This window comes from Poeciliopsis prolifica, unplaced genomic scaffold, assembly GCF_027474105.1.
Source record: "Poeciliopsis prolifica strain line A6 unplaced genomic scaffold, Auburn_PproV2 SCAFFOLD024, whole genome shotgun sequence".
Taxonomy (NCBI): domain Eukaryota; kingdom Metazoa; phylum Chordata; class Actinopteri; order Cyprinodontiformes; family Poeciliidae; genus Poeciliopsis; species Poeciliopsis prolifica.
Genome location: NW_026562399.1, coordinates 6,805,072 through 6,831,824, shown reverse-complemented (window position 1 = coordinate 6,831,824; position 26,753 = coordinate 6,805,072). Strand labels below are relative to the sequence as shown.

The 26,753-nt window shown below is 45.2% G+C and overlaps 3 protein-coding genes and 1 long non-coding RNA gene across 4 annotated transcripts in view; 1 reads left to right on the top strand and 3 right to left on the bottom strand.

Moving 5' to 3' along the window:
* Positions 1 to 1,866: 1,866 nt before the first annotated feature.
* LOC129370744 (uncharacterized) lies at positions 1,867 to 6,662 on the bottom strand. The gene is made up of 4 exons (XR_008607086.1): positions 5,944 to 6,662; positions 5,120 to 5,319; positions 4,381 to 4,736; positions 1,867 to 2,943 (listed from the first exon to the last, which is right to left on the bottom strand). It is a non-coding gene; the product is annotated as an uncharacterized LOC129370744 (long non-coding RNA).
* An 832-nt stretch (positions 6,663 to 7,494) lies between these two features.
* crx (cone-rod homeobox) lies at positions 7,495 to 10,133 on the top strand. Its single transcript, XM_055046861.1, has 3 exons — positions 7,495 to 7,972; positions 8,577 to 8,728; positions 8,817 to 10,133. Exons 1-3 carry the CDS (start codon positions 7,876 to 7,878, stop codon positions 9,453 to 9,455), a joined length of 888 nt encoding a protein of 295 aa, XP_054902836.1. The 5' UTR covers positions 7,495 to 7,875; the 3' UTR covers positions 9,456 to 10,133.
* Positions 10,134 to 12,954: 2,821 nt separating this feature from the next.
* Positions 12,955 to 17,052, bottom strand: h3f3c (H3 histone, family 3C). The gene is made up of 4 exons (XM_055046774.1): positions 16,921 to 17,052; positions 15,256 to 15,399; positions 14,334 to 14,487; positions 12,955 to 14,254 (listed from the first exon to the last, which is right to left on the bottom strand). The coding sequence occupies exons 2-4, from the start codon at positions 15,381 to 15,383 to the stop codon at positions 14,126 to 14,128; spliced, it is 411 nt and encodes a 136-aa protein (XP_054902749.1). The 5' UTR covers positions 15,384 to 15,399; positions 16,921 to 17,052; the 3' UTR covers positions 12,955 to 14,125.
* A 1,538-nt stretch (positions 17,053 to 18,590) lies between these two features.
* Positions 18,591 to 26,753, bottom strand: part of LOC129370586 (rho GTPase-activating protein 32-like) — an 88,663-nt gene continuing 80,500 nt past the window's right edge. Inside the window, 6 exon segments of the mRNA XM_055046666.1 lie at positions 18,591 to 22,164; positions 22,936 to 23,513; positions 23,516 to 23,584; positions 24,340 to 25,158; positions 25,642 to 25,716; positions 25,800 to 25,945. Coding sequence (XP_054902641.1) covers positions 19,999 to 22,164; positions 22,936 to 23,513; positions 23,516 to 23,584; positions 24,340 to 25,158; positions 25,642 to 25,716; positions 25,800 to 25,945 — 3,853 coding nt within the window. The 3' untranslated portion in view covers positions 18,591 to 19,998.

Below are 26,753 nucleotides of genomic sequence, written 5' to 3'. Positions count from 1 at the left end.
TCTCTTGTTCTTACGTTTAGACGTCCTTGACTGCTTTTTTTCACCTTCATTGTCTCCATTTTGTTGTGTTGTGGAGTCCGTTTCTTTTTTGAGCGCCTGCTGTGGTTGAACGATGAATGTTTCATTTGTGTGATTCTCATTTTGAATGGTAGCTGTCTGATCCCCAATTTCTTCTGGCACTGAAATGTCTTGTTTACTGTTACCTCCAGAAACCTTTTCATTTCTGAGGGTGTCCAATTCAGAGGAAGCTTTGATTGCTGACTCTCTCTCGTTCTTACCTGTAAAGGTCTCGAATAGCTTGATCTGCCATTCCTGATGCCCAATCTGTTGTGTTTCAGAGAGCTTTTTTCTTAGCACTAAAAAGGACCCAGTTTTAGTTGAAGGTGTTTGATAAACTGGTTTCAAGTCAGATCTGGTTCCCTGCACATCCATCTCAGTTTGTGCTGAAGTTGTTCGACGGTCTGGCTTTAATTGATGGCTGGTTTCCTGTAGATCCTTCTCTGTTTGTACTGAAGCAGATTGATAACTGACTGTTTTCTGTTTTCTGTGGTCTTGTGAATCCGTCTGAATTTGGACAGAAACCTTTGAATTCTGGCTTCGTCTTCTCTCTGAGAGTAGTTTCCTCACCAGAGCCTTCTGCTGTTTAAGTTCAGCATTTAGTTTATGATTTACATCGAACATCTCATCTAGTTGCTTCATAAAGTACTTCTGTACTTTGATATGTTCCAATTCAGCCTCCTTAAATTTGGCAAGACACGCACACTTTGCTGGACTTGTTGTCTTTTCTGCTGCTTGACTAACAGGAACCTCAGTTAAATTCTGTGTTTGGGTGTCCTTGGGTTTACCCATAGATGGACATTTCTCCCCTTTTTTATCCAGTGTCTCCTGCGGTTTGAAGATGTTTATCTTTTCGGTGACCAGTTGTGCTGTAGAGATCACAGGTTCCTCTTTGCAAATCTCCTTTAAGGAATCTTCCTGATCATGATCTTCAGGCAGAGAAGTGTCCTGTTTTTTAACATCTTCATTATTAAATTTTCATTGCTAAAGACCAACATGGCTTCTATTATAATTTTTTTTAATTCGTTTGAAACCGATTATCTGTTAAAGCTGTTACTAAGATGTGAAATAATATAAATGGGTTTCCTGATGAAATCACATTTCATTGCTTACAATCCTGTCATCTGACGCTTGTCCGCTAGGGGTCAGCAGTGACCTACTCTTAACGTTTAATTGACCAGAGAAGAAGGAGAAGGTCGTTGTTCACCTTCAGAATTAGGAAAACAAGGTCGGATTAAAAACATCTTTATTTCCCTGATGGGGATGGAGCATATTTACATGTTTAGAATCAGCAAAAAAACTTTTCACTTATATTTACTTGTTAAAGGAAGCATCACTCCAACATGAAATATTGTTTATTATTCTGTACTTATCAGCCAAATGCAAGCCTTGTCTGGAGCAACATCTTATTTAATTATATGTAGCATATAGAAATAAACACAACAAGAGAAAATATATATATAGATATATATTGTATAGTATTTAACTTAAATTAGATTCATTACTCAAACATATTTTAAGTTTCATTTAACTTTTGGTGAGGCGTCAATAGATGTATACATTTATTTTTTGGGGGATTTGTAAACTGGAGAAAATGTAGGTAGATGCTAATGACTGTAAAAAAAAATGAAAATAGGAGGAACATAAAAGCTTAGGAGTGGAGAACTTTGAACATGAGAGGATGAGAGGATGTTTAAAGCCGCGATGCAACAGACAAACAACGAGATTAGTTAGTTTTTCATCCTTTTCCCAGGTTCCATACAACAAAAACAGCCCAGTACAAAAAAAAAAAAAAAAAAACCGCACAATTTGAAAGTAGAGTTGTGTCTCTACTGGAGTAAGGTCCCAATGTTTCGGGATGTTCTGGGTGGCAGCTCCTTGCTCTGGGGTTGCTTTAAGAGCAGATGTTTTTCCTCAGAATCACTGAAAACATCAGCCTGAGCTGATGATTCCTCAGGCTTATCAATAAAGTATTTTTTGAATTGAACCGAGTTACAAATACATGAGGAAGTGAAAAAGCAGTTAATCTCAATAAAACACAGAGTCTGACGTCACACTTCAGGACCGTTCTCTCCATTGGACACGTTTTCTCTTGTCTGCGAGTCTCGATGGTGGGAACTCGCTTGGCGGACTCGTCACGTCACCTTCTGACAGTCGAGACCTGGGGTAATGTCATCATAAGAACCCGTGTACCGTGCCGGTTGGGGGCCTCCGACGCCGTGGGTCACCCCGCTTCGTGCATGTGTGGCCGGGGGGTGATGCAGACGGAGGCCAGGCCCTGTGCGCTGCTGCTCCATATTGTTACAGTTCAAAGGTGGCAGTGTGCTACACCCCCACTTCTCCTAATTCCACCTGCTAATCCATCTGCAGGATTACTGTCTACTGTAATCAGTCATCCTCCATACTGACACACCTCACCTCACGGTGCAGCCCCTGAGTCATTACGCACACACACACTGATACACAAGAATACCTCGCAGAAGAAGTTTATTGTGCGTTGGTTCATACAAGGAATCCATCACAGTTCGTAGTTAAACAACTGTACCAGGTGTGAGTGGTTTTACCAACCTTTACAGACTATGAAGCACATATTCATAGACAAAAAACATGAAAGAAGAAACGTGAAAGCCAAAAACCCTTTTGATAGTGGAATTGGGTGTTCGTGGAATACTAGCTGGAATGATTTGGACAGATGCACCACTGAGGAACCTGGACTGGTTTCAATCTGCCGTCTGTGTCGGAGCGATCCATCTGGACCCAGGAATGGCATTGTGAGTTCTTTGGAAAACTCAGCCAGTCTGAAGAAGAACGTCCGCCTCAGTGTCGGCGCGGTCGCCATACGATCAGGGCAGCTAACGCTCTGACCAGGAGAAGCTCCTGAAGAACCTGTCTTATAAAACGTAGTTACAGAAAGCAGTGGAGGGAGAATAAAAACAGAAAACATGACTGAGTGGGAAAACCGTCACATGTGACAAACAGGCTCGAAGGACAAACTCAGGTGGAAAAACGCCTGAGTTTAGGTATAGGCTAGGAAAAGAAAACTCTATTTTAACAGAAAATCTGCAAAATGAAAGGAAAAATCTCTCCTTTCCACAAATTGTGTTAAAAAATGTGATCTGTTTGATGCAGTTACAACTCCAGGCTTCGGCTGGAGACAGATTTATAGCTACATCTCTATTGAGGAAAAGTCTCTTCTCAGCATGATGCTGCCACCACCATGTTTCACTGTTTGTTATTCAAATTGGTTCAAAAAGCAAAGCCTCAAATTAGAAAAAAAAAAAAGCGGTTCATTAAACATAGCTGTATTTCCTGTGTATTTCTCCAGTTCTAATTATAAATGGTTCTAATTAATTGAATGGTGTTTTGGACTGTAGCAGTTGCAGACCCCGGCGTTACACTCACGAGGGGCAAATAAATGGAAGCATTAATATAACAGTTGTGTGCTTAAATATTATTTTCAGTCAAATCCAAGTCGATTTTAATCTCTGTGCTGCCAAAATACATCGACGTGAAAATATGCTCAGTATGATTTGACTTTAAGAAGTTATCGAATGCATTGGCAGATATTTATTGATATTTTAACATGACTGAGCGTATGGTCTTGATCTTGATGTAACCCAAAATGAGTTTGACATTCATGATTTTTAGACTTTGCATACAAATGATACTGAATGCCGCTTCAGTCTTTATAGAGACGACTGAGGATTTTAAGGGAACAACAGGCTTAAATAGAAAAGAACAGTCATTTAGACGAAGTAATTCCAGACCTCAGCCTTGTTCATATGTGACGGAGAAAATGAACTGGTCCCAAATCTATATAAACTTTCCATATTTTGTTTCTCGTGCTGCATTTTTTGGTTTTGCTTTAATAAACTAAAGAATAAATCTCATCTGGTTCTGGTTCTGCTGGAGATTTCCTCCTGTTAAAGAGGAGTTTTTCCTCTCCGCTGTCGCTGCATGCATGCTTGCTGTGAGGAACTGCTATAAAGTCACTGACACAATGCAAGTGACTTATGCTACGTGTTCATCCAGTCCTGCAGGGCCACTGGCCTGCAACTTTTAGATGTGCCTCTGCTGCACCACCTGAATAGAATAATTAGGTCTTTAAGGCTCTGTGAACTGATCTTCACAAGAAGGAGGAGATTGAGCCAATTCATTCCAGTGTTCGGAACTTGTGGCACATCTGAAAACTGTAGGACAGCGGCCATCGAGGACTGGAGTTTGACACCCCTGATCCAGGAGGAGAGAACGCTCCACGCAACCTGCTGGGCTTCCGTAGACAGAAAACTTTTTAAAGTACTTTGAGTCATTAACTGAGCTCACTTTTCTGATTGAGAATGAATGGGCAGCTCGGTGGACTGGGCTGATGTAGTGAGGATAACTCTCCGTCTCTGAGGTGGACTGGGCCGGGCGTTTCAGTGTCGGCTGCCGCTTCAGCTTCTCCCCTCGTGGGAGCAGATCACTTGATGGAGGGGAATCTACAGGTCATGTGGAGATTTCTGATGACTCATCAGATTAGACATGCAATGGGACATATTCATCATCATCATCATCATCCACTTCATCTCACTGTGACTCTCAGGTCTGTCTTGAGTTAAAAAGCTGGTTGCTGCAGTAGGTCTGACTGGTGCGGCTGGATGGGGAGCTGGGGGGACTGGCAGGCTGTGGGTGGCACCTGGCTGGTACAGAAGAGATTATTGAAGTGTGTGTGTGTGTGTGTGTGTGTGTGTGTGTATGTGTGTGTGTGTGTGTGTGGTGTGTGTGTGTGTGTGTGTGTGTGTGTGTGTGTGTGTGTGTGTGTGTGTGTGTGTGTGTGCGTGTGTGAGTGATTGGGGCTGACAGCAGCCTCTGTATTGCTGGCTGGCCTGCAGATTTAGCCGACCTGTTTTAGACGCTCTAATCTGGATTAACTGCAGCAGTGTGTCAGTGGGGACGAGGGCCAGAGTCCCCCCTCCCTACACACACACACACACACACACACACACACACACACACACACACACACACACACACACACACACACACACACACACACACACACACACACACTCCCCACCCCTACCATACTCTGCTTTTCCTCCATCTCTCCCTCCTCTCCTGGTGCCGCCCGGTTCTGGACGTTTTCAGCCCCTCAGTTTGGTCTGAAAAACTGAATCGTTCGGTCGCATCACCCTGATTGTGTCCGTTTGAGTCCAGCTTCCTGGGGGGAAGGGATTAAATCCACTCTGTCCCCTCGACTGCTTCCCCGTTTGCTGTTAGGATCTATCAAGCAGATTTCACTGGTATAGTCAAAGTGCGCAGGGTAATTTTTTTTATCACATTGAAATGAGTCAGAAAGTTTCAGCTCTTTGAATCCCATTGCAACAGGTTTGCTGCAAACCTGTTCTCACATTTTAAATAAATGCTATCTTAAAACAGTACATGCTAGAGGTGGGCAGATCCTTCCAAAAATATTAACAATATTTATACCAAGTCAATATCAATATCAGATCAATACCAGCATGATAACATTCCATCTGGAATTTTTGTATTTTACTTTCTCAACTCTCTCTCATTTTTTGTTGTAGTTTTTATTTGCTTTGGAACAATAATATTTTGAACTTTGTTCATTTAGAAAAATTGTGCACAAATCACGTTAATATGGTATTAAATTTTTTTTGTAGACACCTGTAAACTTTATCTAAACATTGCAAGTTGGAACAAAGTAATTAAGGGAAAACACACCTGGAGGTCAGAACTTAAACAGAAAGTATTGGTATCAGTACCGATACTGATACCGATGTATTCACTTGATGTCAGATCATTTCCAAAACACGCAGTATCGCACACATCTGGTTCGTGAACATGCATGGATCTCGCGCACACACACACACGCAGTAAACTTACATGAATGCCATATTTTCTCACTCTTGAGCTGTTCGTTATCCTGTCCCGTTTCATTTCCTCACCCTGAATCCTTTGTACACATCTCCTCCCATCCTCGCATCCTTTTCTTCTCGTCAGGTTTTCTCTCCGGTTCCTCCCGTTCGTTCTCCACTGCGACCCGTCCGTTATCCCGGTGCTGCCGTCGTCCCAACTGAACGGATTGCTCCGTCTTTCCTCTCTATTATCTGGAGATAAGATACTTAGTTTTCAGATAAAGCATATTATGATAAATCAAATGGGCTTTATCACTTTGGTGCATCTGGGTGTTTGTGCGTGTGTGTGTAGGTGTGTGTGCGTATGTGTGTGTGTGTGGAGGGCGGGAATTTAGCACGTCCAGCTGTTTTGGAGATCCATATTGGTGGTGAGGTGTGTGTGAAGTTTACTGGATCATTATTTATGCAGATGTACAAATAAAATCATTCATGTCGACCCCCGAATTATTGATGTAAGCCGAAATTCATTTGAACTTCTAAGGATGTATTTGTGACACGTCAAGCATCCCACATTCTGCTAAAGATGAAAGCTTTGATATAAGTTCCGATTTTATTGCAGCATCGTCTGAAACATTTAGGAAACATTTATGTTAAGGACATTTACTGTAGGTAGTAGAAAAAAAACCCTCATGAACTAGGAGAGGGCAATATTTACTCAAAATGTTATTATAGTATTTAGCAATAAATGTGACCATAAGAACATTTATTCCCACAAAAACAAATAGAGTTCTTGAAAAACATATCCATTTCTAATATGGTTCTTTAGGGCCCAAGTCACATAAAGAAGTATTAAAGATGCTCTCATTGAACAAAACAGTGGAGAAAACTGTAAAAAAATAAAATAAAATAACAGAGTTTTAGAGTATTTTCTAAATGCGATTAGGAAATTATTGTGGAATTTATTCCTATCACGACACGAAGCATATTATGATAAATGATAAACGATACGATAACTGTTCATCCCTATCAGGAGCAAAAAAAATTATTAGCAGGATTTCTGGATTTTACAGTTAATACTTTGCACAACCCTCTTTTGCACTTTGTCCTGATCACAACCAGTTTTCCTGGTTGCTCTGGAGAACTGGTGGTCCCCAGGTGCCTCCCTTTGCTGCAGATCTCTGAAAGTTTTGGAGATTTTCTTTTACCACCCTCGCCATCCTGTTTACTATTCATGGTGTCAATATGAGCATCACATCCCAGGGAAACAGGAAGTTGCACTTTGCTAATAAAAGGTTTTTTTAGAAGCAACTTTAAAAAGACAAACTAAGAAAATTAAAAATCCAAACTTCTATTCTATGATGCAATAGGATTCATTTAAATTTAAAATACTTTTTTTAACCTTATTGCGAAATATGCCGGCAAATGTAACCCTGCAGCTCTGTATCGAAGCGGTTAATCGATTATTCATATCAAATCTGAGTCTGAATCTGACTCTTGGGTTCCGGGGACTTAAAAACACTTGATCCAGTTCTGCAGCCTGTGTGCCACCGTGTGTGCGTGTAGTGTGGGAGGGGTTTGCTTCTGCTGCTGTCACTTGCTCCCTCTAATTAGCAGCGCGTCCTGGAGAAGAACCTCAGAGCCGCAACGCGTCCGAGGCGCAGAGGGATCCCAGGGGCCACTTCAGCTGCGCGGTGCCTGTCAGTCCGGATGCTCTGCGCGCCCCTTCGTCCTCCGCCGCTGAGCCCACCCTCGGCTCAAAGAGCGCTTTAAAAAAAACAAAAAAAGAAAAACAGAAATCCCTGTTCACGTTTCCCCTGCGCGTTCCCGCGTCGCTCCGCGCGCGGATCCCGGCAGACGCGCCGACCGGGTTGGTGCCGCTGCGCTCCGAGGGTCCCACAGCTGCCGCGCTGCGCGTCCGACCTCCAAGTCAGTGACAGGGCTTGGGAAAGCTGCCGGAAGGATGATGTCCTACATAAAACAACCTCATTACACCATGAACGGGCTGAACCTGCCCGGTCCCGGGATGGACGTGCTCCACACCACGGTCGCTTATCCCCGTGAGTACGACCTGGAAGTTTTATTTTGTCAAAACATTTCATAATGTCTAGGGGGGAAAAAAAGACTATTTGTCCGTATTACTTTGTGTTAAACGCGCTACAAGTGATGCGTAAAAGCGCGCAGGTTGGCGCGTAACGCTTCAGCCGAAACGAGGATGAAAAGCAGAAAAGAAACAGTTGCTTTTTTGTTTGTGTTGGCGGAAGGTTTATTACTGTATTTGGAAAAACACGGAGTTCGGAATACTAAACATCCTTTCACCGGTGAGTTTGGCGGCTTGGGATTTTTAGGAGTCTACAGTGTGGAAAACGGGCTGATTTTAAAATACAAATCCTCTGACGTTTGACGTAGTCCTCTCATAAAATGTGGACAATTTGGAAACACTTAGATAAAAGTATCTAACCTGATGCGTTTGTCCTGGTAAATGGCATTTTTGTCACTATTAGCCTACATGTCTTTGTCGCACTGAGTGACAAAGACAAACTAACGCGATTAAAAACCATTTAAAAAAATTTAATGGTTTGTTGCGTTATGATGCCATTCGATCCCACATCTCTCCTCATGTGATGTTAACACGTTTTCGTGTGCGTCTCCCGTTTTCGGCAGCCACCCCGCGGAAGCAGCGCCGAGAGCGCACCACCTTCACTCGGACACAGCTGGACATCCTGGAGGCGCTGTTCTCCAAGACCCGGTACCCGGACATCTTCATGCGGGAGGAGGTGGCCCTGAAGATCAACCTGCCCGAGTCCCGGGTGCAGGTACGCGCAGCTCCGCTTTCTGCTCTCTGTTCCCAGTCAGAACTTGTCTCTAATATGTCTCTCTCTCTCTTTCTTTTTCTGTCTCCAGGTGTGGTTTAAGAACCGTCGTGCCAAATGCCGCCAGCAGCAGCAGCAGAGCAGTGGTCAGTCCAAGCCCCGGCCTCCCAAGAAAAAGGCCTCCCCAGCGCAGGAGCCCAGCGCTCCCGACCCAGTCCCCAACCCGTCTGGTTCCTACAGCCCCTCCTCGGCTCAGTCCGCCGGGCCCAGCCTGGCCCCCAGCTCCAGCACAGGAAACACAGCCGTGTCCATCTGGAGCCCGGCCATCTCCCCGCTGCCCGACCCGTTGGCCTCCTCCGCCCCTTGCATGCAGCGGCCCTCGCCCTACCCCATGAGCTACGGCCAGCCCTCGGCCTACACCCAGGGCTACGCCAGCACCACCTCCTACTTCACGGGCCTGGACTGCAGCGCCTACCTGTCCCCCATGCACTCGCAGCTGTCGGGCACAGGGGGCGCGCTGAGCCCCATCACCGTGCCCTCCATGGGGGGCTCTCTGAGCCAGTCCCCGGCCTCACTGTCCTCGCAGGGTTACAGCACCGCCTCCTCCCTGGGCTTCACCTCCGTGGACTGCCTGGACTACAAGGACCAGCAGGCCTGGAAACTGGGCTTCACTACCATGGACTGCCTGGACCACAAGGACCAGAACTCCTGGAAGTTCCAGGTCCTCTAGGAGGCGAGGAGGGGCGTCCCTTCATGAGTGTGTGAGTGTGTGGGCGCGTGTGCGTGTGTGTGACTTAGCAGGTTTCTGCTGTTTCCTGTTTGTTAGGCTGTTTGTATCTTTATTTTAATTTTTTTGTCTGGGTGTGAGTGTTGTAGGGAGGGACAGAACTGGAAGGCCTGCTGGAGAAAACAGTGTCTTTAGTCAGCGGCTTCTTCAAAGTCACTGTAACACAGACTGCTACAGGAGATTCCTCCTGCCAACAGCCATCAACATCTGCAGTAACAGAAGAATTTGAATGAATATGATTCACATTTAATTTCCCTTTGGGGTCAATTAAGTATTTTTGAATGGAGTCCAACAGTCTGTCCTCTTCACGCTCATATAAAACCTGCAGCCTTTCAGATGCTCGCAGGGTCAAAGGTCACATGCACGTAACACTCACTGTGTTTTAAACTCACATTGTGATGAAGGAACTGTAGGCTGCACCTCCTTTAAGGTTTTTCTCAACTACTTATTATTACTATTATCATCACTTTATGCTACGTTTAGCTCTGTCCTTTGCTTTTATCCATTTTTGGGGCATTTATGTTTATCAGTGTTGGTGTGTAGCGTTTCAGTCTGTTCCATAGGATGAAAAAACATGTTCTGTTTTAGCTGTGTCGATGTATTAAAGTGGTTTATTCTTTACGCGTGTGTGTGTGTGTGTGTGTGTGTGTGTGTGTGTGTGTGTGTGTGTGTGTGTGTGTGTGTGCGCGCTGGAGCTCATTGAGGTGAGTTGTATAGTTGGAAGCCTTGTTTCTCAGGTCACGGGGTCAAGCTGCAGGTGGACCTGTCCGGTCTGCAGACGACGTTGGGTTGGCGGTTCGGCCTCCACCTCGCTCTGCTCCGTCTTGGTTATTTTAGGTGATCTGATTCTGGGAGTGTCCCAATCCTCTTAGCCTCCCTTCAGCAATGCCCTAAGTGAATTAGTTGGGATTATTGCCCTATCCCCCTCTGTCTCTCACCCACCTCAACCTTTTCCCCCTCCTCCACCTGCGGCTCGCTCCTTTTATCTCCCCACCTCTTCTGTTGAACTTTTTTCCATTCTGGGCTCTTGGCTTTTCCGCCGTGGAAAATGTGCGAAAGGTCAGCGGCGGAGTTAAACTTGGGCGTGTCTCCGTCGGGGTGCTCTGAGGTTCCCCACGTCCCCCGTCCTCCACGACGCTCCGCGGCTCTTTGGACGAGTTGGTAATCCGCCGGTGACCTGAATACCACATAAACAGAGCTATGGTGACATCGAATATGCCGAAGGATTTTGGAGTAGTGCACGTTTTAGTCCACAGCCGTGGATCGATTTGTGTTTTTAAATTTAAAGCCAGTCTCCGTTGACAAAATCAGTGAACGGATTTGATTGGGACTGTGGAAGATCAGGACTACAGTAGAAACGAATTTACTTATTACACATGGAGAAATGCAGCTTCTTGTAGTTCTGCTGAACTGTCAGAAATCTGATGCGTGATGGCAGAAGTGAGTGTTTAACAAAGTACATTTCAAAGCACTTTTCTGACCTAATCCCACTCTGTGCTCTGTTTAATCCCTTCTGCCCTCCCTCTCTGTGGCACGATTGGTTAATCCCTGCGTCTGCCTGTTCCGATTGGTCAACCCCCTCTGCCCCCCCTTCGGAGAGGCCAGTACAGCCATAATCTCCCCTCTCAGCACTGGGTGTTTCAGACAAACTGTAATCCCAGGGAGGAGCAGATGTGATGGGGGATGGGGCGCGGCCGGCAGACCTTGATGAAGGTGATGTGTTTGTTACATGCAGAAGGAAATCAGGGACGTTTCCATATCCTTTCACAGAGTCAGATTCTCATGAGTTGGGAGTATTTTACCAGCAGGTGAAGGGGAAAAAGTGTGACTGAGCAATTTTTAACTGACAAGTACTAAAGTTTTACACACACACACACACACGTTTGTATTTCTACCCAGAAAAGGAATTTGTATTGACTTCCTTTTACTTTAGGAACTGAATGGTTTCCTTAAGGTTTTACCAACGTAAATGATGAAAGAGTCGCATACATGCTGCTGTGTTCATGAAAGAGCGTCATACAGAAATAAAGGCCTTCGGATCAGATCAAGATATATCTCTTTAACTTACATGCCAAACAACAAATGTGGCAAATCCCTCTAACTGCACTAACGCCAATCTGAAACACGGCGGTGGCAGCGCTGTACTGGGGAAATTGTTGAGGGAAGCGGGATGGAGCTGAAGACTCTGTGATCCTGGAAGAAACCCAGTCAGAGGCTGATTCACAGGTTCACCTTCGCTTTTCAGAGTTTTGATGGCAAAAGAAATGTAGAAATGTTCCCACACTTCCCTGCCACGCTCCACTTTGTGCTGGTCTGTTACATAAAACGTCAACATTCAGAGCCGCAATGCGAGAAATGCGAAAAACGTCGACAGATAGACGTATAATTACTGTTCCATTAGATTTTAGGGATTCCATTTAGCCTAAATAGGTTTCCTCTCTAAATGAAACACGAGGAGAAATAAAAAGGAGGCGCATTTGAAAAAAAAAAAAAAAAAAGTTTAAAATTACGCAATGGCAACATCAGCCATGTCCACAGCCATCATGGATGCTAGAAGGCCTCCAATCAGACCAACACCTGCTGAGTGTGAACTATGGTGATTCCTGCCCAATCAGAGGCGAAGGATGAGGATGGTAGCAGCACAAATCAGAAACGGTCATTTATATTATAAAACATGCTTCCATCTTGGGAATCAACACACTCCTGGCTCCCAAATCTCTCCTAAGTTGTAGCCGTTTACCTCCTTGCTGAGCCGTCTCCATCAGACAAACCCTGAGAAACAATAAAGATGAGACTTTCATTAGGGTGACAGTTGTTATGCGTATGTTCCAGGACACACTGCAACAACGTCTGGATGCAATGGTTCTACAAGCTTTAGAGGGGAAGCATAATATAGTATAAAATTAATTTTGTTTTTAGCTTTACACCATGGTGATGCACAGCAGTGGAATGTCATTCAGACAGGAAGTGTTGAGGAACCGTATCCAAGCCAGGTCTGCTAATGGAGACATTAGCAGACTGAAGCATCACAAAGCCAAACGTTTGGGGCAGCGACAGACGCATCATTCGCCACGAAGAGGCTGGAGGCTTCTTCCTGTTAAAGGGGAGTTTTTCCTTCTCACTGTCGCTACATGCATGCTCAGTATGAGGGATTCCTGAAAACTTTGTGGTCATGCTTATTGTGACTTTGAAATGAAAGCAAAAATAAAATGTAGCAAATAAAAGACTAACACCTGCTTTGTACCTTTACTATTTAAGACATAAATGTGATCAAAAATCTCATTTTAATTGCAAGTAAACTGTCCACAGGGCCACAAAGCTACTCCCAAAGCTGCACTCTGAACACCCCTGATCTATCGGCATCAATGCTTTATGTGTATGAAGGCGCATTTGTGAAATACTGTAAAGGACACAACACACACACACACACTCTCTGTGAAACTTGTTTTAACATCTATTTATTACCACCATAATATGAGAAATTTGGAAAATACAAAGATCAGCTTATTTATACGTCTGAAAATCTCAAGGAATAAGAAAAATATAAAAGAAAACAATTATGAGGTTATATTCTGTATCAGAAATTTCAAGAAAAGGGACAGTTTATACGCTCAGAGCTGGCAGGAAAGACGAAGACCTGAAACATGCAGAGAACTTTCACTATGTCAAATCTAATGTTGATCTATGGAGGCAGGGGGCGCCAGGAGCATCAAGTGTGATTACAGACCTGCAGTGACAAACTGAAAAAAAAAAAACCGGTGATCTAACGCCCCCGTGCGGTTGAGATGGGAATAAAAGTTTCCTGGGAAAACAGAAGCTCCTCAAAAAAGTCCTACAGCGAATCAAATCACTGCAGAAAACTCAATTTTCTCTTTTATTTTTTGATAATTTAGAAAGTGGTAAAATAAGACATACTCTGTAAATTATGAATTTTATGTGAAGAAAAACAAAAACAAACCACAGACACCACACCCACCACAATAATCCTTAATTTGAAAGAACCGAGAGAGATTGACATTTGTCGAGTGCAGTTGGTGTGGAAGGTCAGGGCTGGCGGGTTCACGCAAACAGAGCAGCAGTCCAGCCTCTCCCCCAAGCTGGGGGTCAGGGGCGGTGTGAGGGGGGTGTTCAGGGGGCCCCGGGGCTAGTTTTAATAGCACCCTGCTGTGGAAGTTGCAGCTCCCCTTAAGCAGACTAGCCCCTCGGCCAGGTCCCTGCGCTCCGACTCTGTTTGCTCCACAAGCTGCACCAGCTGACCTCCAACAGAACAGGTGAGCTCAGAGGCGGGCTCCGTGTTGAGAAGCACCAGGAAAATCCAGTGATACACATTTGAGTATGTGTGTGCACATGCGCATCTGATCCACAAAACTTTTTACATGCACAAAAAAAAAAAAAGAGAGAGAGAGAAAAAAGAAAGGTACCCTAAAAACATTTTATGAGGATGAAAAACTTCTAAGAGAGACCAGACTTTGACGTGTTTCTATCTGCTCATGATCAGGATCAACCTAAAGTCTACTAAGAGGTTGGGCGGGGCTGGAGGGTCAAAGGTGAGTGGGGGTCTTGGGGGAGGGAGGAAGCAGTGAGGACAGAAAAACAGGAGTGCAGAGAAGTGTCTAAGCGCGCTCTCCGCGGATACGGCGGGCCAGCTGGATGTCTTTGGGCATGATGGTGACCCGCTTGGCGTGGATGGCGCACAGGTTGGTGTCCTCGAACAGACCCACCAGGTAGGCCTCGCTGGCCTCCTGCAGGAACACAGAACCAGAGCGCGGGTCAGCGGCTCAACTTCCACCGCGCAGCGTTTATCGCCGTCGCCTCCCTCACCTGTAGGGCTCCGATGGCGGCGCTCTGGAAGCGCAGGTCGGTCTTGAAGTCCTGAGCGATCTCCCTCACCAGGCGCTGGAACGGCAGCTTACGGATCAGCAGCTCTGTGGACTTCTGGTACCGACGGATCTCCCTGAGAGCCACGGTACCGGGTCTGAAACGACAACGCAGGCTTGTCAGGAAGAGTCGGCTGGTTCTTGGGGGAGTTAAGGCAGAACCAGTTGTCTGTTCTGGGTTTTGTTATTTTTAGTCTGGTCTTCTGGGTTCTCCATCAGAACCAAGCCTGGGTCTGGACCTCCCACCGCTAAATATGACTGATAAACAATAACTTTATTCATTACTCTGCCTCCCAGGCAAAGCGCTTAATTCTAATTAGAGTGGTCGTCTCCAAACATTTTTGTTTTTCTCCTTAATTAAAACAAAAACCTATTATTTTTTATTTTTACCTTCTAACTAAATAATAAACTACACAAATACATCTTAATGACGGAGGCAAGGTAGACAAGCAATGAGTCTGTAGCTGATGATAAAAAAAAATCTGATTTTATTTTGGTCATGCACCACACCCCTGCATTTGGGTGTCGGGCCTTACTCTTCGGTGTCGACGTTGTTACCGATAAAGACTCAAAGTTAGCTAAACTCTTCACAAAACTACAGATGAAAAATCAGCCGCAGATCTCTGACCTGGTTTCTATTAGCTGCACACAACCTGTATTTCAGTAACAAGTCAATAATCAAAAGCTGTATATATTGCATGTTTTATTAAATCACCTACACTTATTGGCAGTCATTTAAAAGGACCAAGTGAAGCTGGTTCAGTGCATGCTGCCAAACAGTGATTGCTGGTTCAGTGCATGCTGCCAAACAGTGATTGCCACCAGTTTTGGGAAGCCGTCCTCTTCCTGTAGGCGAATACACACACCTGTAACGATGGGGTTTCTTGACGCCCCCGGTAGAGGGGGCGCTCTTGCGGGCGGCCTTGGTGGCCAGCTGCTTACGAGGAGCTTTTCCTCCAGTGGACTTACGAGCGGTCTGCTTGGTACGGGCCATGACGACAAAGTTTCACCTGCAAAGGATAATGGAATCAATCACTTATTATCTGCGGTATATATTGTTCTATACCAAGATCATTAACTCTTAATGCCTGAATTTGTGTCCAATAGTAACAAAAAAAATAACTTTTTTCTTTTTGGCATTAATCAGTTGTTCAATAGAAATGATTCAATCGAACATTGCATCATCAGCTAGTGGAAATTTAAGTATGATGCTAATTAGCACCACCAGGCATTTATTGAAATCAGAGTTAATTTCACCATATATTTAGGGGCAATCATTGACGTCCATCTATATATTTGTAGTGTTCACACACTCCCCGTTTATATTCCAGTGAGTGTGGTGACCATTTAGTTTTGAACAAAGCCTGAAGTCTTGTCTGAACTTCATTCAGGAAATTCTCCAGGCTTATTGTAGGACATTTCTCACCTTTTCTTTGTTGGTGCCATTTCGGGCTGGACTTGGTCAACACAATCCCATATAGACAGATCCCTCCACTCCTGTCTAAATGTGATTTTCCTCCATTTTAATACTGAAATGTACCACAGTTTTCTCTTTATTTTTAAAGACCACGCAACAGACATAGCTAAAACATGCTTTGAAAGCATCATCTTGCTTTTTTGCCCCCCTCTATGTCACGCCATTTTGTTACATCTTCTCAAGACTCTTAAGTCATTGCAAATGATGGGCCTTTGTGCGAGGATGCTGGTAACAAAAGCTCAGTGAGACACTTTTCAGGATTGTTTCTCTGGGTTGTTTACCTCTGCTGGATCCTAAATGTAAAGCGTTTCGTTTTTGCCAAATCCCCGTTTACCTACGCAGCTGCAGCTCAGAGTGAAACCATGTTCATCAGTGTTTTTATTTCCTCCAATTCCGCTGTTTTGTTTGTTTCTCCTTTCAGTTCCGACGTCTCCTAGGAAGCCTCGGTGCACAATTTTTTGGCAATTACCCAAAAACGTCGTACCCAACCAATCAAAACACTAAAACCCAAACCCCTACAGCCAATCACAGTTTGAAACGGGCGAACGCAAGAAAACACACCAATCCGGTGAGGCGCAGCCGTCTTTGTGGACCAATAGCCTTTCAGACTGCATGGTTTCAAGGCGGGACCAACAGTTATAGCCCCGCCCAATTCCGCAAGATTATGGCCGCAGACTGAAACGAACCAGCCTACCAATGTAGTCAACGAACAGGATGGAAACTTGAATGATTTTCCACCGAAACTACAAACACGGGCGCATTAAACTACCACCAAATTACAGGATAGACACATAGGTATCAGAACCTCAGCAGAGTCGTGGGCGCGACGCGCTATTAGAGAGGAACGCTGAAAGTGGAGCAGCTAGCTCGGCGGCGGAAGCACCGAGCCGTTTTCCTCCGAGTCCGGGCATCGAGGCAGCTGCTTCTCGCCCTCACCTCGGCGTCGAATTTAAACGCTTTAAAAGCTCCCAAAACACACCCGGCCGTCCGATTCTAACACAAAACAACGGCTTATATCCTAACGTTCAACAAGTATGTGGAAACGTTTACATACCGGGGCTGAATTCTCGGCTTTTGCTTCGCAGCGTTCCGGTGTGTTGTGGTTGTGTGGCAGTGTCAGATATTTACTATCTCTCACACAATGGAAGCGGAGCGAGCAGGAGCAAAATGGCGCCGGTGTCAATCATCGGACTCCCACAATGCAACGCCAACGTTTGTAAACACTGGAACTTTTTCCACCCAAAGCGTGGCGGAGAGGGTGGGGGGCGGAAATAGGGTTACAATTCAATAGAGTAAGCTTAATTTAGAAGATAAACGTGGTTATTTACGTGACTGACGTTTTTCACAATTTCAAATGTGGTCCCAACAGGAAGTACATAAAAGGCTCATAAAAACAAAAACAATATTAACAGTATGGGGATAATAAATAAGTAGATTGTAAACTTTTTAGTGAAAAGTAGAGTAAAATGAGGTCTATTGTAAAAAAAAATAAATGGGTTGGGCATTTTTAAGGTTTAATAGTTTAAAAATGGTTTTAAAAAAGTTTTTTTTTTTTGCAGTTTAGTCTCAGACTGTCTGTGACATTTTGAGAGAAATAAAAAAACAACCTCAAATTAAAACGCAGAATAGGAAATAATGGTTGCCTCCATATTTAACACGTTGGTATTTAAAGCAGCTGAACGATTCAATAAATCTACAGAGTAACAAGATGTTCATAATGACTCGGCTTTAACTCAAGGGTTTCGTATTTTTTTTTTATATGGTCTACGTGTGATTTTAAACTCTTAACTCTGAAGATTAGCATTGCACAACATTAATGTTGATCTCAGTAGAGCATCATACTGTGGCTGTTCTGATGAAGGCTTTTCATTTGCGAAAGATTCCTGCTAGTTGAAATGACCTCCTGGGTCAGGAGCAGGCTGAAACCCAGGCCTAATGCTGGAGAGTGTTTACAGAATCACAGTTGTTTTTAAAGCGATTAACTCTGATTTTCATTTTATTTTTAAAACTCTTTCCAGACTTAAGATTTCCAAAGCACTTCACAGAGTTTTGATCCACTACATTAAGTGATATGACGAAAAACAATATTGTTTAAAAGGATCCTAAATAAATTCTGTGGCTCTCCCCCTTTTCCCTCAGACTCTGGGAAAATGATTTCAATTTTCTGTCTATATGCTTGGATGCAGAACTCTGTGACAAACGAGCTTCTTCAGCAAGTGACTTTTGAAGGGTCGGGGGTGTCCATACCCGTTTCCTGGACACCTGTCCAGTCAGAAGTCTTCCTCATGGAAGCAGTTGACTCACCATTGAACGGTTATGGAAACCTTTGCAGGTGTTTGATTGAATGGATGCATCTATAGGCCATAATCAGTAAAATTACAAGAAACGCTTAGAATATATTGCTCCATTTGTGATGATTCAAGATAATATATGTTTGTGATGTCTGGCAAGTACTATTTCACCTTTAATATACATTTTTTTCAGATGTACCTGTACATATTTGATCTGGTCTGGAAACATCTTGGTATCGCCAAGAATGAGCTGAAGTGTGTTAGTAGAGAGGGGTGAGTATTAGGTGACAGGACCCGATAGACCCCCAACCCAACTGGAGACAGTGGAAAACAACAGAACCGTTGATGAAGCTTTTTGTCCTTTTGCTAGAACTCTCCTTCTGAATGAATGACAGCACAGAATGCATCATAATTTAAAAAAAAAACATCCAGATGAGCAATTCCTGAACACCTTTATTTATTTGATATCTGACTTTAGACTCCTCCAGTTTGAAATGAGTTTTTTCACATTCAAGTACACAGTGCCTTATTGTAACAGCCCATCTGAGAAGGTACAGGCTTTAGATAAGGCAAGAGGGGCGAAACCTGCAAGCAATATAGAAGTTAAACTGTTACAGAGTACACCTGGATTTAAACGTATTGGGTTTATACGGTATGCCATCCATTACGCTGGCCCAGAGGGCCTTGTATTAGACTAATGGATGGATGTACTACACATCTATCTCTAGCCTGAAAACCATGGACTCACACACTATCTGAAGAAAAGAAAAGTAGAAACAAAAACATTCCCTCACCATTTAAAATTCCAAACCAACTAAAATGTCTTAAAAACTAAGCCTGCTTGAAAGTGGTGAACATCATTTCTGTCGTTAACAGTATCAGTAAACAATGTATGATTCTCCAGGAACAAAATTTTAAGGCTCATTGACAAGTTGGTTTTCCCACAAAGCAGCAGCAACATTTTCATCATGTTGTATGAGAAGACATTGTTTCAGCTTTAATCAATTAGTCTAGTACCTGAAAGTACAACCAATAAAAACAAACACCATTGTAAATTTCAAAAGCTACAATTTTCATCCACTTTCCCATCTTTACCTCAATATGTGCAACAACTGTGCCAAGTCTTTGGTCCCTCTTCCAACAGAAAACACACAAGTACTGAAGATTAAAAAAAAAAAGCCACTGAAAACAGTTTAGAGTAACGTTTCCTTAAACAATGGCACAGTAACAGAGAGAGAAAGACATTGATAACCACTGCGACAACCCAAGTAGCTCCATGTCACATCTTCCACTCATCAGAGCCAACATGGACACACAGAACCGTCTTCTTATGTTGGTACCGGGGCTGGGGGCGGGATGTCCTTTTACGTTGTGCTGTAACATCCAGACAGAACACAACAAGAGATCTACACACAACTGATCATGAATTACTAAAATGCAAAACTCACTTCCAGTTGATTCTCATGCCCAGCTCCACACCTAAAAAAAGTCAACTAAAAATCCCTTTTTACTAGTGATTTTATTTGTAGAACATATATTTATATATCTATATCTCTATATATAGTATATATTTTACATTTTTGGGGTTCCTGCTAAAAGTACCTTACGTCTTTCTTATATACATTTATAATTGGCTACAGTCTCAGTCAGTCACAGTACTGTGACCTAATGGACAATAATTTCAGCTACATTCAGGACTCAGTAAAAAGCCTTGCAATATTCTTTACAATTCATAAAAAATACAGAAAAAGCAAAAAATATGAGGGTTCTAGCAGTCCACTGTCCTGCAGAGTCTGCTCACCCATACGTCAACAGTTTTTTCCCCTTCCCACCCAAACGCTTCATTCGGTACGGAGTTCCGTCTCGGGCCTCTGCAGGCCCAGTTCAGTCTGGATGAAGGCTCCCTGGCCCAGAGCCGTGGAGTACGCCCTGCTGCTGGGGTTGGCAGGGAATGAGCTGGAGCCGGAGCCTGCGTGTTTTTGGACCGGGGCCTGAGGCTGAGGTACCGGGTGATAATCATCCAGGTTGTCGTAGTGGGACTGGGTGGGTTTGTTGCTGTGTTTCTGGTAGCTGTAGTCCCTGTCCAGGTCTGCTTTGCTCTGGTTGAGATGCTCTTCTCGGACGCTGTGTGAACGCTCCGGTTTGCAACGTGTCAGTTGGTCCCGGGGCGGAGGCTCGTCAGTACCGTGGTAACCACCGGATGACTTCAGCTTGTCATGGTGGTGGTGGTCAGAATCGGGACACTCGTACCGTAGCTGGAAGGGCTTCTTGGTGGGATGCTCCTGCCGGTGTTTGGACCTGCCACTGTCGCCACCCAGCTTGTCCTCTCCGCTCTCGTGTTTGAGCTCGTGCCGGTTGCTGTCTGACTGGTGAGACGTGGGAAGAGAGTGAGATGACTGGCATTTCTTGGAAATGCCTTGCTTAGAAATGTCTGACTTGTCTCCCACTCCGCTGCTTTGGACATGCTTGTCTGTCTCCATGTAGACGAGCCCATCGGGGTCAGACACCATGTGTCTGGGAAGGTAGCGTCCGTCTTTGCTCTCCACTGGAAGCAGCACAGCTTTACCAGGGTCAGACTTACTCCGTAGGTGCAAGGTTTCATACCCTGACATATCTGCTGGTGTAAAGAGGCCAACGTTGTCGTACTGCGAGAGGACAGGGCCTCTCAGCTTCAGCCTGGCCCTGCTCTCCCTGCGGATCGAGTGCATGCGAAGCCTCTCTGCCTCCTCCGGGTCCCATGGTAGGAACAAGGCAGATTCCTTGCTCCCGTGACCAGGAGGCATGTCTCTGCTGACAAAGCCATGCTCTTTGCCAGGGGGCAGTCCATGGCGAGAGACATAGTGGTAACCAGCCGCCTTCCCACCAGGCCGGCCTCCGGCAGCTCCGGCGTCCCGGCCTCCGTAGGAGTGAAAGTGCCTAACTCGGATTGTGCCGTAAGGGTCTATGTCATAGAAAGGTGACTCCAACGGGACAGAGCCAGAGTACGGGCTGTAGCGGTACTGCACCCTGCCGTTCTCAAAGTAAGGCTGCAGCTGGGTGACGTGGTAGTCGGTCTGGGATGACTGCTGCGGAGGCTGCTGGTACGCCTTGCACTGATAAACGGGCCGGTGATGGAAGAACATGTCGTCTTCGGGAGGTACTTCCGTTCTCTGGATGGGGACAGAGCGAATGGTGGGAGGGACATGGAAGGAGTGGACTCTGCGGATGGTGGGATAGCCATGGGTTCTGTCATGGCTGTAGCCCTGATGCTCCGGCCCCGGGGAGACATGCACACCCCTGGGGGTTCCTCTCAGCTTTATGGAGTGGTGGTAGGACCTGGGACCTAAGGTGCTGTATCTGTTGTCTGCTCGGGCGCTGTAGGTTATCTGAGGCTCGGACTTGGACACGTAGGAGTGCGGGGTGACACTGTCCGGGCGGTAATGATGAGGAACAGGCCTCTGGTGGTAGTACGCCGCTCCTGGGGCTTCGATAAGGATGGGCTCTCCTTTCACATGGTAAATGTAGGCTGGCTGGTGAGAGGAGGGTTTACGTGGAGACAAAGGATGATGAGGAAGACCCTCTGTCAGGCGGCTAGCCGAAGGGCCTTCCCTGAACATCTCGTAGGAAGTTTCACTCTGACTAAGTGCTGCTGTGGCCAGTTTGCTCTCCAAGGTGCGAACTGGGGGAACAGGAGGAGTGGGTCCATAAGAATCATTGTGTTTGGCTGGTTCTTTACACGGCTGTACGGGTTTAATGGCTTCCCACGGCTTCTCAACAGGCTCCGCTGAGGTGGGTGCTATTCTGGCACTGGCTTTAGACGGGTGAGCCTGGGGATGGGTGTGGGTCTGGGAAGCTGAGTAAGACTGCGGTGGAAGACGAGGCTGTGTGTGAACTTGGTTGTGGAGCAAAGCCTGAGGCTGATTCTGAGGAAGCGAGACTGGCTGCCTAATGGGTTTCTGAGCTGTTGGAAGAGGTTGCTCTGATGGCTTGGGAAGGATCTTAGCCGATACACAATCCTCAGCTTTCATCTGACGATTCAAAGAACAGAAAACAAAGACAAGTTAGGATTTGTTCCAGTTGGGAAAAGTCAAACAAACCTCATCAATATACTGCACTGCCCTGAGTTGTCACCTAACTAGAGGGCAATCCTGGAGAAAAACCTGTAAGAGTCTGCAAATGAACTGGACCTGGGCTACAGATGAACTGTTCAGATTTCATTTTGTAAGAAGCATTGATGCCTTGAATGTTCTGCTGAGAACATTGATTTATAAAAGGTAGATCCTTGACACGTCCTGCATGTATGGATCAACTGAAGTTTGCAAGAGAAAAGAGAATCACTTTTAATGTGTATTCCCTGTTGTGGTATTTATTTCCCTTCAGCAGACCCTGACATGCAAAGATCACAAAAACAGAGTCCACTAGATATTTCCTTCTTACTTGCTGTTGCAGGTACAAACACTTCAAGCTGCCGCTGTACTGGGACAAAAAAGCTGACTAAATATATTGTCTGAGCAGTTTATTGTGTTATGCTTTTATCAAGTTCTTTGAACTTCCTTTTCTTCCGAGATGCGCTACGCAAATAAACTTAAGTCAGCTAAAAGTTTCCATTGTACCTTCAACACACCAGCTGTAAACATCTGTCAACTGCCAGTCTATTTTCAGTTATTGTTTAGGCAATCTGACATTACATTTTTTGGTTAGCAAGTCTCTATTATGCAACATCGTCAATCATATATGCTGTAGTTTGGGATCATGACAGAGCGACAGAGCTCTGATCTCCATGGGGAACTAACATTTACCTCAGAATCAGATTGCTGTAGAAGGCTTTCATCTTTGCTGCTGCCTCTTGGGGCCGTGGCTGCAGCAGCACCAGATGAGCTGCCGGGACCAGGGGCCTGTCTAGGGACCTGCTGCCGCCTTTCAGGACTCTTCCTGGTTGGAGAGGTCAGGCTGGTTGCTGTGGGAACTTGGGCACATTTATAAAGCGGAGTGCTTGGCGGGGTGGATTCAGTCTCTGGCTGAGTTCTGCACTGGGCTGTAGGAGAACTGTCTGATGGCTTGGTGGTGGTGCTGGTGAACTGTGATGGCGGCGGGCTGGTTGGTGGGCTGGAAGTGGCTCGATCATGTAAGCTGGTGATAACAGCATCAGAAGTAACGCTTGGTGGCGGAGAACTTATTGCTCTCTCTCCTTCCTCAGATGCAGCGTGGGTTGGTGGAGCTGGTGGACGGGTCGATTCTGGAACGTGTGAGGCCTGCGGCTGGACAGAGGACACCAGCGCGGGGGGCCCAGAGGCCTGGGGCTGAGACTGAGCGGAGACTTGCTGGGCCGATTCGGCCAGAGCCAGGGCCAACATGCGGGCAGCGTTTTTAGGGGGGGAGGGGGAGGGGGAGCAGTAGAGCTGAGGGAACGAGGGGGGAGGTCTTTTGAAGAATCTGGAGTGGGGACTCCTACCAGGAAGACAAGAACAGAAGGGATGTGCAGCTTAATGATCAAGAAGCAAGAGAACAGAGTTTGATGGTGGCAGCAGGAAGGAGGTGGGGGATGTTGAGCATGGGGCTTTGGTAAGGTAGCGAGAGATTCTGGTTAAACCACTAAACAACACTAATACTGTGTTCAGACCGAATGTATTTTGCATGTCAAAAACGTGCCCAACACCTCAAGTTGGTTGCTTTATATGGAGCCTCAAAATGGCTCTAGAACCAAAGCTGGGGAGGGAGTCCAGACTTTTAACTTTTGCCTCTTTTTCCCTCTCCTGGTCTCTTTGCACAATGGTGTATGAATTATTGAGAGCCTTGGCTTTATTTAGAGAAAGCAGGAGAACGTTGTTGTCGGCACCTCTGCGCCATGTTTAATTTCACCAGATAATTCAGAGGAGCTGTGAATTTCATGACTTATCTGCGCGCTGCTCACCCAAACCCAGTTTGACAACCTGCTGACCCACATTGTTGGCTCCATCTCCTGTCAGGACACCAACTGCAAGCCGCTACGTCTCATTGAATCAAGATGTAAAAGTTCATAGTTTGTAACTCCAGTATTGGATGCACTCTTAAACTCTTAAAACACGCGGCGCCAGATGAGACACCAGATGGAAGTTGCATGTAAACAGACGCCCTTGACGCTCAAATTGCTTTCGGTCTGAACACAAGATGAAACAGTACAAGCAGAAGCATCTGACTACAGAGATCCTTTTTCTTCTTCTTACCTTGATGCTCCTGGCTGGTGGTTACCGGTTCCTGCTCCACTGCTTCCTCTCCTATAAGGTCCTTACTGTCCAACGTGTCAAAGGTCGCCAGCTTAGAGTGCAGCTCCTTCTGGAAAGCTTCAGTGAGTGACGGCTCGGCCCCCCTAAGCAGCACACTGCCCATCAGAGGAGGAGACTCCTTAGGCATTGGAGGAGGAGATAAAGGTTGCTTAGAGACGGGCAGTCCAGCTCCGTTTCTGTCAGGAATCTCTGGGGAGAAAAGGTCTAACTTAGCAAACGGAGTCAAACTGATGGCTTTCCCACATTTAATAGGTGACACGGCCTGCATGGGCTTCTCAGTGTAGGAGAAAGACGTGGTCAGCTTCTTGCTTTCTGCCTTCTCTGCAGCAGCCATGCTGCAGTCTGCAGACAACAGCGGGGAGGTCACGCTGCCTGGGAAAGAGGCGGTGATGAAGTCTGAGCCGTTGCTCTTGGGGCTTCTCTTTAACGTGGAGCCTTCGGCGCCAGTGGAGGAGTCACCCAAGGGGAAGGCAAAGGTGGTGTCTGGCACGCTGCACTGAAAAGACATGGGGTCGAAGTCTAACGAGGCCATGCCAATGTCTGGCGGGCTCAGGTCCACATCTTCACCCGCCGAGCGGGGCGGCGAGATCAGGGCGGGGACGCAGATGGGCCCGTCGTCTCCGTCGCTGTCCTCCGTGGTGCCCAGGTTATCGTAGGAGTTGCATTGCTGTCGGCTGTCCAGCAGTTCTCCGTTGAAGGAGGCGGATAGAGCGTCGCTGCTGGAGCGAGGACGGCGAGGACGGTACACCTTTGACTCCCCTAGAGGAGGACAAGACGTTACAGTGAGACGACATTAGAGACGTCAGTCTTTCAGTGTCTCGCTATTTGATTCTGATTTTTAGAGTCATAATTTGATTCAGAAACAACTTTTTGATTCGGACAATCTAGAAATCCCGCTTAAATTATGAACCGACAAGGACAAATAGAAAGTTAATTTAAAACAATTCTTCAAGGTTCGATACTGAATAACATTTCATCAATTCATATTTAAAGTAAAATATTAAATAACCAGCATTGTGTTAGCTTAGCTCCCTGTCTTTGACTTTCTTAATCAAAAATATATCAAATTAAATTTATTCAAAACATAAAAAATTATGGAGACTAAAATCGATTTTTGAGCGCTTTGGATCAGAATTCCCATGATGAGGAATTGTAATTCTGCATAAAATCAATTCTTTTCTGCATCTCTGCAAGCACAAGGATTCTGAGTCAAAATGCACCAGAGGGCTTATAAATTATTACCTTCAACATTGTGCAGTGAACTCAGTGACTCCTCGCTTTTAGCTGACCTTAATGTGGCCGTGTCGCCTCGGCCTCCTGAAACGTCACACAGGTTTCTAAATGCACATTTCTGGGTTCCTACAGACAGCTGCTGTTTAGTTAAAGCACTACAGACTCACCGGGGAGAGCCATGGCTTTCAACTCACTGGGTTCACTGGGGTTGCGTTGCAGCTTCCGCTTGGACAGAGAAGATGATTTGCCGAGGTTGAAGAAAGAGCGCCAGCTTCCCACAGGGGACTTTTTGGATTTGATAGGTGGCCTTTTCCTGTAGAGCATCACTAAACATTAGAAGATTGCAGATTTTTAAAGAACCCATTCCGAGGTATGTTTTAACAGGGGGAGGATTATGTATTTTTCACACAAATAGTGCCATTTTATAGTACAATTAAGTAAATATGCTACCTTCAATTGTTATAAAAATGCTTTTTATATCAAATATGACTTAAAATAAATCTGACTTGGTAATTTAGCGCCATGAAATTAGGCCTATGTCTCTTTAACAACTCCTGATCTTTTGAAACTTCGTCTTCAGGAAGTCATGACAACATCACCTCTCCATTAATCCGTGAACAACATTTTTACCAGTGTTTCACTGAGAAGCAGTTTGTATAATGAGCTCAGCAGCTGAGCCGTTCCCCCAAGTATTTGCTAATTGCTTTTGGCTAGTCTGAAGGAGCTGGGTGGGAAATTAGCAGGGGAGCAGGGCTCTATAAGGCAAAAGCTCGGAAGCTTGGAAATTACAGGTCTGAGAAGGAGGTGTGACTCGAAAGTGGTGCTTGATCCACCCAGGCGTTCTGCACAGCTTAATGGGACTGCTAAGGATTAAAGGATTTCTCAAACAGGCATGACAGAATCAAGGAAACACTCCAGGTATGTTTTTGATTAGAATATAACATTATAACATGATGTAAAGCACAAAAAAGTTAATATTACTTAATACAACCTCTTTAAATAAAGGTAAAAAACTAAACAATCTGGTTGTACAGATTGAAATGTGGCTGTTAAATACTCAGAAAGCTTCCAGCAGAGAGAGACAGAGTACAGGATTTTAATCACTTCCTTCCAAATTATGA

What these genes read in the sequence shown, in the direction of transcription:
- crx (XM_055046861.1), top strand. Translation starts at nt 7,876, where the DNA reads ATGATGTCCTACATAAAACAACCTCATTACACCATGAACGGGCTGAAC. An exon ending in CACCACGGTCGCTTATCCCC is followed by an intron (nt 7,973 to 8,576) that starts GTGAGTACGACC and finishes CGTTTTCGGCAG; the next exon opens with CCACCCCGCGGAAGCAGCGC. An exon ending in TGCCCGAGTCCCGGGTGCAG is followed by an intron (nt 8,729 to 8,816) that starts GTACGCGCAGCT and finishes TTCTGTCTCCAG; the next exon opens with GTGTGGTTTAAGAACCGTCG.
- h3f3c (XM_055046774.1), bottom strand. Translation starts at nt 15,383, where the DNA reads ATGGCCCGTACCAAGCAGACCGCTCGTAAGTCCACTGGAGGAAAAGCT. An exon ending in AAGAAACCCCATCGTTACAG is followed by an intron (nt 14,488 to 15,255) that starts GTGTGTGTATTC and finishes TTGTCGTTTCAG; the next exon opens with ACCCGGTACCGTGGCTCTCA. An exon ending in CCGCCATCGGAGCCCTACAG is followed by an intron (nt 14,255 to 14,333) that starts GTGAGGGAGGCG and finishes GTGTTCCTGCAG; the next exon opens with GAGGCCAGCGAGGCCTACCT.